General features: G+C 47.5%; 1 protein-coding gene across 1 annotated transcript; it reads left to right on the plus strand.

Moving 5' to 3' along the window:
• The first annotated feature begins 853 nt into the window (after positions 1–853).
• On the plus strand, positions 854–11,830 carry Cdk5alpha (Cdk5 activator-like protein). Its single transcript, XM_076428722.1, has 4 exons — positions 854–871; positions 1,164–1,483; positions 1,593–3,670; positions 3,758–11,830. The coding sequence occupies exons 1-4, from the start codon at positions 854–856 to the stop codon at positions 4,243–4,245; spliced, it is 2,904 nt and encodes a 967-aa protein (XP_076284837.1). The 3' UTR covers positions 4,246–11,830.
• Positions 11,831–13,813: the final 1,983 nt, after the last annotated feature.

Genomic DNA, 13,813 nt, shown 5'->3' on the forward strand with positions numbered 1-13,813 from the left:
TCTGCAATCATGAAAGTAGTAGGCCCAGCCGTCAGGGCCATCTAGATTGAACTTTGTCTGGACACTACAAATGACTTTTTTCCAATTTTTCATCCAGTGGACTTGTTCACAAGCGAACTTTAGTCGTGCTGCTTTGTGTTTCTCCATTAAGGGTGGCCGTTGTTTTAATTTCTTCTGTTTAACGTGTTTGCTTCCTTGTAAAATGCGATGTACATTTCTTAAATTTGTTTTCACATCTGCTTCTTCGACTATTTGTCTTGTATCCTTAAAATTCTACGCAACACGCAAAATTGCACGTTTATCACGTCCGGAAGTAACGCTGGGTCTTCGACTTCCTTTCGTTTCTCCATAAGCACTTGGATTTTTTAACACATTTTATATCGCGCACCTACTTCTGTTTAATAATTTCGCAATTTTATTAATATTGCACTTTTCCGAGCGTAACAGAACGATTCGATCGACCTCACTTTCATCTAACTGCTTTCCTCGGCCCACTATTTATTTTTCGTTGTAATAAATGTACTTATACTGTCAGAAAATCACAAGATTCACCGTCTGAATACGTTCGCAGTAGAACACTTAACGGTAGAAGTCACATAATTGGAAAATAAGCCTAAGTCTAAGGGTGGATTTATAGTGGAGCTGCGAGCATCGATGATAGCGGCGCGGTGAAAGGAGACCAACATTCGTGACAACATTTCGACACATGCTAATGAAAAAATAGATATGTATTTTGTTTGTTTTTCTTTTTTTTTCACCGCACAGCTCACCTCGCTGCTCCACTATAAATCCACCCTTATACTTTTGTCGAAGCAATGTCAGTCCGTGTTCACATATCTTTCTCGAATTTGCTATGGTATGCGATACAATCGTAAGATTTTGCGTGTTTACTTTGGAGATAGTATGCAGTATTCAGGATATAACGGAGTGTACACGTTCCACCTTTAAATACAAGACATTTAAAAATATGCTGAGTGTCTTATCATTCTGTCGAGGACTGTAGAACCTGCAGTGTGTTGTGAGTGAATCCACAGACTTTCATTTTGATCTTTGAGTGTAAGGATTAAAACAGAGAAAGTAGACAAAAAATATGACCGAATGACACTGAATAATATTCGACAGTACTCTGATTGTATTCTAACGGTGTACGAACCTGTTCACAGGACGTCGCGTTCATGAATCCTGCCAACGTTGTGTTCGTCTATATGCTGGTGAGGGAGTTGGTCGACGGTGACGAGGCTTCCGAAAGAGAGCTTCAGGCGACCGTGTTGACATGCCTGTACCTGAGCTACAGCTACATGGGCAACGAGATTAGCTACCCGTTGAAGCCGTTCCTCGTCGAGGACAGCAAAGACAAGTTCTGGGACAGGTGCTTGCTGATCGTAAACCGACTGAGCGCCGAGATGCTGCGGATCAACAGCGAGCCTGGATTCTTCACCGAAATCTTCACCGAGCTGAAGGTACCGCCACCCCTAACGCTTTTGCTTGTCTGTGCCCCGTTCACACTGCTATTCTTTACATTACTTGTTGATTAATTCTGACAATGATCGTCTCGAGTGTGCCAAATGAATGAAACGCTTTTGTGTGTCTAGGCCTGTGGCACCGGGAGCCGAAGTAGTCTGCCTGGCAGCGGCCTCGAGCGGAGCCTCGTCGTCTCCGGAGTCGCGGTACCCACCAAGGCGGCTTGACGGAGCTACACACACCTGCTGGTGCGCATCGTCAGGCACGGCTGCGACGTCACGACACTCTGACGACGGCCGTCACGACGAGGAGGATCTGCCCTCGCAGCTTGACCCCACCGCATCGACCTCGACCTCGACGTTGCACCGACAGCCGTCTCAGCCGCAGCCGCCGCCACCCCAGCCGCAACAACATCATCACCACCATCACCATCACCATCATCACCGATCGAGCCGGGACGAAGGAGAACCGGTCGGACGGTGTCCGTCCTGCGGGAATAAGCGTCGCATAGAGATCTCGTATACGATCGAGGATCTGGACGCGATCGAGCCGGCGCCGCTCGAGTTGCAGAGGACGCCGACCCAGAGGACATGCAGCTGCGACGTCGCCGCGGCGCCTCGGCCAGCTGAAAGGGAACGCGGCGATCTAAGAAAGTACCGGAGCACCGACTCCAGATGGGTGGACAGCAGTTTTCTGTCGCCGGACGACGAGATCTGGGACCTGAAGAAGAGTACCACGGAGGACACCGAATTCCGCTGGGAGTTGCACACGTCGCACACCGACCTCGACCTGGCCAAGAAAACGAAATGCAGCTATCACAGCCTCACGCCCGAGGAGAAGAAGCCGCACGACATCCAGCGGGGCGATCTACGGAAACATCACAGCGCGGAGACGGACAAGTGGTCGGTGAAGGTCGACTATCTGCAGCCGCCGATGCACGACCTGCGAAAACACAGCAGCGACGACACCCGTATGGCTAGGGAGGCGAGGTTCCTGCAGGTGCCAGAGGTGCTTCCGAACCCGAAGCCCCGCTGCACCTGTCCAAAATCGAAGACCCTGTCTCCATCGCCGCCAGCTCCTGCGCTAGTACCAACCAGAACACCGTCACCAACCCCAGCGCCGGCTTTGACTCCGCCTCCGCCACCGCCTGTGATAGAGCCAAGAGAGCCAAGGGAGCGGGAGCTGAGGGAGTCACGAGAGCGGGAGCTGAGAGAGCCAAGGGAGCGGGAGCTGAGGGAGCCACGGGAGCGGGAGCCAAGGGAGCGGGAGCTGAGAGAGCCAAGGGAGCGGGAGCTGAGAGAGCCAAGGGAGCGGGAGCTGAGGGAGCTGAGGGAGCTGAGGGAGCTAATGGAGCCAAGGGAGCCGAAGGTGCCGAAGGAGCCAGAAAAGTCTCTTCCTCTTCCTCCTCCTCCAGCGATGCTTCTGGAGCCGGAGAGAAAGAAACTCTACTACTCCACGTCGCTGAACGTCGAACGACCCGAGGAGCCAGCTGCAGCCGCTGCGCCCATTCCAGAGAGACCGGAGCTGAAAAAGCACGCCAGCGAGGACCCCAGACCAGCGCGCAGAGACCGACCGAAGCTGGAGCGATCGCAGGCGAGAGTGGACAGTCAGTCATCGAGAAAATGGGGCGCGAAGGAGAAGGTAGCGAGTCCGGAGGAAGGGAAAAAAGCTCGGCCAAGATGGGCGTTGAAGCCGCACTTTTCGCTGCCGGTGGAGGAGAAGAAGCCACGTTGGAGGAGCCAGGAGTCCACCGAGGGCTTCAAGTCCAAGAGCCTGAAGGAGCGGCCGAAGTACAGCATCCGCAGGAGCATGTCTCCGGAGCCGGACCCGCGGCAGATCAACAAGCTAGAGAACAGAATCGTTCGTCGGCTGATCTCCCCGGAGGTGATGATCACCAGCGCGAAGTGGGCGCCGTACGAGAACGACTCTCCGTTGCCGACAATCGGCGTGAAGAAGCGGGAACCGACGAAGCACATCAGCGAGATCAAATGGACCCCGTACGACGGTTCACCGCCGCCGGCGGAGGACGAAGGAGCAGGAGGGGGTAGCTTCGCGGTGCAGGAGCCGGAGGAGAGCAAGTCCTGGTCGCCGTTCCACAACGTGACGCCGACGCACCATCCGCCGCCGGAGGCGACGCCCTGCCGGAGCGATGACGAAGATTTCCGCTGGCGTATCCTGAACCAGGTGTCCGCGTTCCCAATTTATCAAGGTGGGTGGAAGGATGAGTCGCCGGAAAGAACACCGCCTCGGGTACAGTCTCCGGTCGAACTGTCCACACCCATTTGGTCGCCTCTAGTTCCAGCTTCACCGGTGAAGAGGCAGCGGTCCCAACAGCAGTACTCGCCGCAATTACAGCCGCAGCCTCCGCAGCAGCAGAGGAAGAGCTTGTCGAAGATCCGCGGACTGTCGAAGAAGAAGCCGTTCAGGGCCCGGTCGGAGAGCAGTCATCATCCGCCGCAGCTACCGCCGCCTTCGATCGCCGTCGAGGAGACCAGAGATCGTCGGGAGCCGCCAACGGTGATCATCCGGGCAGCCACCGAGGATCAGAAGAGGCAGAGGCCGCAGCTGACTAGATCGAAGGCGTTGCTCGAGGTGCCGGTCGCGAGCGGCATGGGCAAGAGGTCGCTGAGCGAGGAGGTGCCCCAAAGGGCACGGGAGCGTCCTCGCGGACCCTTCAGGGCCAGAAGCGAGGAGGCTCCCCGATACGATGACCCGTGGTACGCCAAAGAAAAAGGTCTGGCTCGCCAGGCCACCGAACTGAGGGAGTACGTGACGACGGTTTAAAGATCGTTTTCTTGGGGGCTGAAACATTGACGGTACTCGATAATCGAGAGAGAAAGAGAGAGGGAGAGAGGGGGAGAGAGAAGGAAAGAGCGACGGAAGTTATTTTGTACAATTCGTTTCCCCACCTACCGGCGCGTCGCGTCGTGACGAGCGGGGAAGGAGGGGGCGGGGGAAAGGAGGGGGCGTAGTTAGCTCGCTTAGATGATTTTGTACCGTGTTTTCCGAGATTTTAGGAACCGACGTCGACGCGCGAACAACAACCAGCACGAACAAACGCGTTCCGCGGCCGGGCGATCGCGAGAACCGTTACAATGTATATTTTTGCGTCTGTATCGCTTTGTCTAAATTGCACACAATACACACGCGTGCGCGAAGCGAGGAACGAGAGATAGAGAGAGAGAGAGCGGGAGGGCACATCACCACCACACCAACTGCCACCTGCGTAGATCCAAGGGAGAGCGAACCGAGGTGAGACACGGGAGACCAAGAAGACCGACTGATGGACAAACGGATGGAATCTGAGTGAGCAGGATCCATCGAGGATCTCGAAGCGGCTGGGAGGAACGAGGGAGTTATGGCAGGGTCAAGGATCTACTCTGAACATTCGGGTTCGAGCGAACTACTTATCGTTCGGCAGTGAACTTCCTTCGGCGACACTACCGAGCACCGATTAGTACAGCTCGTCGTTTCGTCGACGAGCAACTGACGGAGAGTTCTCGTGGCGCCGTTTCAATCGATCGCGATTGCCGATTACGTACAGAACATGTAATACTCGACTTAAAGGTACACCGACTTAACGATAATAATTACGAGCTTAGTTGTTAAGCGTAGCTGATATAAGAACACCGTGTGCGTGCGGAGCTAGCTGAGGAGCAGCTGCGCGATCTGCGCTCTTCACCGGAGTGGAAACAGAACGAAGAGCCGCAGATCGGGCAGCGATCGCCCGGTCGTTGTTTAGACAACGACATGGAAAGGAAGAGAAAGGAACGGCGTGAAACAAATTCGCTAAATGGATGATGATCGACGTCCCGCGGTCCAAGGACTGGTAGAAAACCAAAGTTCGTTCGGTGAGAGGTGGACACCTTCGCTACGATTCCTTTCTGTTTCGTCGGGACTCTACCACGGGGACGATCCACGAGATACAACGGACAGTGGTCCGATCAAGCAATTCAATACCCAGGTGATTATCCGAAAGTACCAACAGGCCCGTTTCTTTCGAAAGAAGGCGTTGGTTATGTTACAAACACTAGTTGCAAACGCGTACCAGAACTCGGTCTGTTTTCCCGGAGGAAGACACCTACCACTTCATTCCTGTGTTGCCACTGAAGCAACAAGACTAGTGCTGAACTGTGCACCGAGGGAGGGCAAAAGGAACTCGAGTTTCGGGAAGACAGGAAGGAAGTAGAGGAAGAAAGAGGAAAATCACATATGTGCCGATAGTAGGTCCACTCGAAGCATACTCACACAGGACCGCAAATTCCGACAGTTTTAGAAAAAGCAGACCGTAGTGCTGAAGCGGAAAAAGAGCTAGAAGAGACTCGAGTTTTGAAACGACAGCGAACACTGTGGGCATTGAAAATGATTTCCACAGACGGAGAGAGAACGAAGCGTGCAGACACTTGTTAAACGTGAAATTACAAAAATATAGGATCGAGACCCGACATCTTCTTTCGAAAGAGAAGACCGTAGTGGTAAAATGGAAGAAGAGCTTCGAAACGTTAGTGAATACTGTGGGTATCAAAAATGATCAACGCCCACAGGAAGAGAAAGCATGACAGTCCTGATACCAAGGCACACTCACAAAGGTTCGAGACTTCCGACATCACTATACATTGATCCTGGGTATCGATTAGGCTTGGGTATGAGGATCGGTCCCGCGGGTCCCATGCATACGCATAAATTAAGTTGATTCGTGATCGAAAGGAGGGCCGCTATAGCGCTGCTTTTTAAGGGAAGCAGCGATGACTAGCGGGCCTCGTGTGCCGGCGCGTGCAATATTAATTAGGGATATTACATTATAGCTGATCGAATAGCCAGTTAAGAATGGGGTACTAAGGTTTAAGCGACAGGTTACGCGAGTATCCAGGTGAATCGTTACATGAGAGAGAGAACGAGAGTGAGAGAGAGAGAGAGAGAGAGAGAGTGCTCGCTTGCCGACTCGTGGGCAATTTTTCAGTAGCGACTTTTCAATTGACTGTCTCTGTCTGTCTGTCTGTGTCTAGTTTCAGTTTTCCGGCCCGCTCGCTACAGCTCCGATAAGTTTCCAAGCGTTTACGACGATTTTGTACTGTTCGTCGGATTTTCGAGTACTGTATACTAACGCGTACATAATCTACATACACACATGAGCATACATACGTGCTTCCGTGGTCTGAGCAGCTGGGAACCGGTTGTGATTCTCTGTTGGACGATCTTCAAGAATATGAAAGTCCCTCGTCTCGATCACCAGCTTCTCAAATTTCGGAGGAACACAGTCGATCGTTTCTAGATTTTTGATATTACTCCCGTTACTTCCGCTTCTCCTCGCGGAGAGGAAGCCACGGTCGAAACCGCATCCTCCATCTCGATTGTTTAACACCCGCAATTCTTCCCACACGCGAACAGCATACACACGAGAGCACACTTCACACATACAAATACAAATCGATCTTTCTGGCCCAGGAAACCACACGCGCGTCGCTTCGGCGAGGAACGGGAAAGTAAAATTTAGGTGCGAGGCGGAAGTGGAAATCGTTCGCGAACAAGACACGTTCGAGCATCGTCGCCGCAGATTTTGTACATATTTTTAATAAGAAACGGTACGGTAGGGTGTGACCGGAAGTTGCGAGGCGGACGTCGACCTCCGTGATTCTTGTTCGTTGAGAAACAGGGAACATGATCTTCGCTGAAGCCAAGACGAAACTTCGGAGATCTCTTCCTGGTTCTCTTGAAACAGCTCGCTTGTCTTCGCGGGTTCTCGACGTCCGCGCCGATGTAATCGACCCCTCGCATTCTACTCAACGAGAAGACGATCCGACGTCGCGGTTATTCGAAACGAGATCGTAACGATTATGAGAAACGCGAGAAAATCCTGCGACGAACGCGCGCGGACCACTAGCGGGGCTTGGGAACTGTTATAATGTCGATTGCGATAGTCGAAATGGTTGCGAGGGAGCTTTACGATTCACTGTTAAGAAGAACTGATATTTTCAACTGTTTTCTGTTCTGGTACTGTGCTGGTTACTAAAAGTGATCCTTCTGTTAATTCTTGTGCAATTGGTATCACTAGATTGTGAACTTTATGAATTTATCACAGTGCAACAAGGGGCTAAATAAAATGTGAATTTTAACAAAGGTTTCGTCGATTCTTCCTCTTACTTGCAGTCGGTGATATTCTCCATGATGCGGATGAATGATTACTTTTGATTATTAGCGAATCGACTCTACGCGATTTTTAACGAAGTGTTCAATGAAATATGGCTGTAGATTCTTCACTGTTAATGAATAGCAGTCTCGATATCTTGTCTACAATTTTTATTCGATTTAATATTGCAGTTCATTTAAAAAATGAAATATAAATGTGTGTTACATCGAGTATCACTTCTTAGGATTTATAATATAATTGTTCACTGTGTTACTGAATAGCAGTCTGGATATCTTGTCTGCAATTTTTATTTAACACAATATTGCAGTTCATTTAAGAAATGATCTGTCGGAAATGATTGTACAGGTTTCATTATTGAAGCACACGTTTTAATACTCGATTCTCATTTTCATAAAAGGTAACACACTTTTAATGCTCAGTACATTCAGTGTTCGTACAGAAAACAAACCTAGGACCAACAAAATGACCATGACCGAGCAAGTATTGCTTTCTTAACCGGAACAGATAACAATTGCGAAATGTCTAATTTCTTGTACCAATTACGCAAGATAAAAGCTCCTTTAGAACCTTCCTGTAACAGTTCTAACCACTTGGTGACCGTTTCAAGCTGGCTACAGAACCGGAAGTTCCGCCATGTTGAGCCGCAGGACTTCCGGGGCCAGACGAGAGCGCTTCGTCTCCCGGATTTGATTCGTTAACAAAGGGGAAAAATTACAAAAAGAAAGGGGGGGAGTGACGGAGAGAAAGAGAACTCACAGAGATAGAAATTATTTTCTAAAGATGAAGAAACGTGAAAGAGTGAGAGAGCGAGAAAGGAACCGCGAGAACGGGAAAGCGTGCCAGAGAGTGAGAGAAAGAATGAGTGCAAATGGTTAGTGGTAGCGAATCGAGAACGAAACGTGGTGAAACGTCGACGACGAGCTTGTGCAAGAATCGCGGGTTCAAGAGAGAAAACCGAAGAATGAAGGTACAAGTTGAAAACGAGCTGAAGAAAGAGAGAGAGAGCTTCTTTTACGTTTCCTCGGCGTGTTCCGCGCGACCTCGTGCTTGCGAATATTTTCTATGAAGTGCGTGAGTGTTCGGACGAGAACTAAACTGACCGAGAAAGCGACAAACAGAAACGTGAAGAAGAAGAGATTGCGAAATCTAAAAAGAATTTACCGAGCGCGCCTGATTTCATCGTTGCATAGGATACGCGACATTCTCGCTTAGGTATTTGTAAGCATCGTTAGGATGGGGGGAGGAGGGGCGGCAGCCTGCTGGAATTAGTTGCTCCATTAGTTGCAATTTCCGAACGAGATATAAATATATTCGATTAGTTGGCGATTTCTATCGTCGGGATGCCCGTGACTTTCTTTCGAGCTGCGGCGGGGCGGCTTGCGTTTGATCTCGAGAAAGATGAACGGAGATGAACGCGCGCAACATTCTTCTTCGTTCGACACTTAGGGTTAATTCTAGCGTAAATCGTTCTAGAGCGAGTATATCGAAAAGCCACCGATTTTACTTCTCCCACCACCCCCCGAAGGCTCCTCTTTCCAGCGACTCTGTTCTACCCTCGTTCTAGTCATACACGTACAGAGACACACACCTGCGTAATCATGCACACGAGATACAAACACACGTGGCAATGCATGTATAATCTCCTCCCCGGCAATCCAGACAAATGGATTCGTTCTAGACGTAGGAGCTCTCTTCTTTCCATCGAATTCGTTTCTATTCTAGCGTTAAAGGGTTAATCACGCGATATAGCTCGCGAAATACTTACCGAGACAAAGGCTGTTGTTGCATTTATTGTTTATAGTTCGAACGCCGGTGCGATCCTCCATCGATCGACGTTTCTCGAGATCAGACGCGTGTACGCGTTGGCGCGTCGATCGCCGCGATACATTTGCAGTACAGCGAGCACTCCCCGGTCTTGATCGGACGCTGCACAAGCAAGAGCTCAAACAGGATAATCTATTTACAATGACTTAATGTTTTTATATGCTGTTATACATTTTCCAAATATCCGCACGGTAGAATTTTGTTTGGGAATAATAGAACATTCGAGATCAACTGCATTCTTCCCGAAATAAGACAGAGGAATCAAGTGTGTGGAATCTTGTGCAGCATTCGTTGAGATTGTATAGTTTATTACTGGATCGACGGATTCGATGCATTTATGGCGAAAATGGAGCCGCAAAATTTCACATTTCTCAACGTAGCTTGAAGTATTTGGAATCTTGTGCAGTATTCATCAAAATTTACTGAATACCAATTGTTCACGCTTCATTCGAACGATCGAAGAGAAAAATGTTAAGCTCCTTCATTTTGCAGAGAGATCCGCGGTTCATCAACGACAGATTCATCGACGGGGAACGATTTCGATGAGATTAGGAAGTGTTACGGACGCGACGATCAACGCGTTAAGAAACGGACGCGTTTTCCATCGAAGCGGTGCATCGTCGCGCTCGTTTCCGGTCCCGGTGGTCTGCTATTCACTCTTGCAAGCCGTTCTGCATCTTTGAAAAGGCTATTATTCGCCGGGGACTGTTCTCGATGGTGAATCGATCGGTCTCTGGCAGTGCTTTTCTCCGCAGAACGAGTCAGCCGAAAGCTCCGGGTAGAATGGAACCTTGTTGATCTCGTTCCGAGCGGAATCGCTCTGTATGCGCGTTGAATAATCTGTGAAACGCCAGCGAGCAGAGTGAATACAGCGAAGAAGAATCGGCTCGCTTCCGGGACTGATTCGAGCGAAGAACGAAAGCCGTGTTTACGTTCATAAGGCGAAAGAGATGTACTATAATAGCGCGCCGCGTAGCGATTCGTTTCTTCTCGAGCGTACACGAGCACGTTAAACACGTAAAAGATCGTAAACTATATAGGTTCTTTCCTTCGTAGTGCGTACAGTAATCATTGATTCCGGCGCCTCGTTCGCGCGCACTGTATAAAAATCACTATACATAGCAAACATGTTTCATCGATTACGTGACCGGCTCTCGGACGGAGACAAAAGTGATTCGCCGGGAACACGTTGCTTCTGTTTATGGGGTCAGACTCGGGCACGTTGAAAAACGCTGTAAAAATGAAAAATGAAAAAAATACATTGTATCTGTGCTGCCATTAGCGTTTAACGAAACCGTGAGCGAACAAAGGAAGAGTGAGAGTGAGAGAAAGAGTGTGTGTGAGTGTGGATGGGTGTGAGTATGTATATGAATGCGAGAGAGTGTGAGAAAACGAGAGAAAAAAGTCAACACAGTGGACAGACGAAGCCAAAGTATATAATTAATGAAAAAACACCCGGGTTACACACACTGATCATGTACACGAACACAATGGAACGTGGACAGAGGAACATGAATATATAAATATATACATTATACATATATACATACATGTATTGTATACACGTTCGTACGGAGAAAACATACACGCAGCCACACATAACATAGACACACACACCCGACGATTGTAATTAATAAGTACTTTAATCCCGAGAAAAAATTCGTTTCGCGGTACAGAAGAATGATTTTAGGAGCCTTCGTGTTGAATAAATAGCAGTCTCATTCCATGTATCATATAATCGAGAGATCGAGTGACCGTGATCAGTACGTATATAACGATAAAATCATTAAATGAACAAAAAAATGATGATAAGGGAGGAGAGATGAAGAATTAAGATGCGAAGCGACGACGTGAACCAACTCACGATGGTTCGTAGTGTGTACTGTATTCGAATGTGATCGATTTGTTATTTATGTCCCTGATTATTGTTATGTTATGCTTTTTATTATTGCTATTGAATTATTATTATTATGATTATTATGATTATCGTCTTGTTTATTACTATTGAGGGGACTATATACTGTAACCGCGAGTATTATTAGAATTATTACCGCGATCATTGCTATTGCATACTATTTATTACGATCATTATTATCACTATTTATTATCATTATAATCATTATCGCGCGAGAAAGACGAAACGCCGATTTTTCTTTTCTAGTCGAATTTCTCTAGTCCCAATTAGAGTACTGTCGATACTCAGTCTCCCCCGTCCCCGATGTATTTGATTTTCGTCGAACAAATCCCAAATGGACGATGCCACGCGTTGCAGGACACATAAATCTTGCGTAATAGAGTGATGCATTTACCTGTGCTACAAAATGCAGTATACAACCCGTAAATATGAGGTCAATGTTGATTTGTTTAAATAAATGTAAGTTTGAAAATCCACGAAAATGGCTTAGTTATTTATACACCACCCAGAGAAACTGAATTTTATTGATTTAATGAGATATCGCTGATTTTTAACATCGATTTCAGTTTGTTTCATATTAATTAAATACATGAAACTGATTCTTGCCAAAGCGGCAAAGCTGTTGCGTAAAATTTAAAAATAGCGCCAATTCTCCTAGCGGCGGAACGCTCAAACTTGTGGCGAAAAGTTACCAACAGAGAAATCTTCTCGGAAACCAACTGTCGCGCCACCTGTGATGAAACGCTCAACTTGGAAGATAATGTTACAAACGGAAGGTAATTTATAACGCCAATGTAATAAAGAAGCGTGCTGCGTGTGTATGATGTCCAAGGAGGTGGCACGAAATTCAGTAGTACAACTCAACCACAAGCCAGACGCTGGAATATTTTTGTTTTTCAAAGTTTCGCTATTTTTGCAATTCTAATTCAGTACAGTAACTCAATGAAAAGTACATTTTTGCGGAAATCAGTAGTATAACTCTACGACAAGTGGGACGTTCAATAAGAATTGGTGGTTCAATAAATATAATACGCAGATATTCTTTTTAATACATAGTCTTTATTTATTTATTGTAAATTCATACATAAAGTGTTTGTATATTGTACATGTACACAACTTATGTATATTACTTTCTAAACATTTATAACACGAATGTTGTCTAGCTCGGAGAGACTCGGCACACCGTCAGACATCTAGTCTAGTGTAAAGGTAGGCGCACACTAGACCGCACCGCGACTTTTGACTTTCGTATATTTTCTATGTTTTACATCACGCATGGGCAAATTTTTGCTCGATCGGAGTCATTTTCAAGAGATACCCCCACTTCTCCGTAGTGCCGTATCCCTTGAAAATGCTTCCAATCGAGCAAAAATTTGCCCATGCGTGATGTAAAATATAGAACTATGAACTACAGCTTGACAAATGTAGCTGTGTGGGTGACTAAATTCAGGGGGATGCGCAGAAGAAAACAAAGACCGCACTCGACGAGAGAAGGATGCAACATTTGAACGGTAAAGTACACACCTCGTCAAAAGTGCGTACTGTCCATTATTTCTTACAGCAATAAACATACAAAACAACTGTTTATATGTTTGTGTGAATACACTTGTGTCACTATACTTTTTAACTGAACTGTCGCAACGTGAATCGTTTGACAGGTGACGTATCGTTGTGAAGTTCGCCTATTTGCCACTGCGCAGCGGGGAACATTTCCCCTTGCGGGGGACATTCAGCCGCACAGCAACATTTGTCAAGCTGTACATATACGAAAGTTAAAACAGCGGAAGTGGGTGGTCGGCGTGCAGTCGCGGTGCGGTCTAGTGTGCGCTGCAGCACCGACGAGATACTAATCGGTGAGTACAGGGAGGTACGGATATTAGATGATCATCCACTGCTATACTGCCGTACCTCGCTTATGCTGCGGCAGTCGATAGATAAACCCGCTGGTACCATTTGCCGTAAATGTACCTTTCTGCAAAATAAAAATTGTCGGAATAATATCAACAGATATAGTGGTAACTGCCACTTGATTAATTTTTCTCTATTGTTCTCGATCTCATATTCTCTCTGGCACCGACGGGATGTATCTCGAAAATGCTCTGGTACCGACGGGGTTCCAGTTCGTCTAATTTCAAGGTTCGAGGTTTCACCGCTAGATGTCGGGTGTGTCCAGTGCCTGTTCATTTAAAAAATTCTAATTAGCCATAATTATAGCAATTTGTGGTATAAATTCAGTGAGATCATTCTCAGACCAAAAAAATTAATTTTGACGTACTGGTTCCTCAGATATGCACATTTTCGTGTTCCTAGGTTTCACTACCCTCCCTTCCTGTTTCTTTTGTCACTTCACTAATTGTTTAGGGCTCATATTAACGCTAGAAAAACGCACTTCACGATAGGTCCATTTTGATTTCGAGAAAAGGTCGAAATCGTGACGAAAAACCGAAAAATTCCTGTCGGCAAGT

The sequence above is a fragment of the Lasioglossum baleicum genome, chromosome 1, assembly GCF_051020765.1.
Source record: "Lasioglossum baleicum chromosome 1, iyLasBale1, whole genome shotgun sequence".
Classification (NCBI taxonomy): domain Eukaryota; kingdom Metazoa; phylum Arthropoda; class Insecta; order Hymenoptera; family Halictidae; genus Lasioglossum; species Lasioglossum baleicum.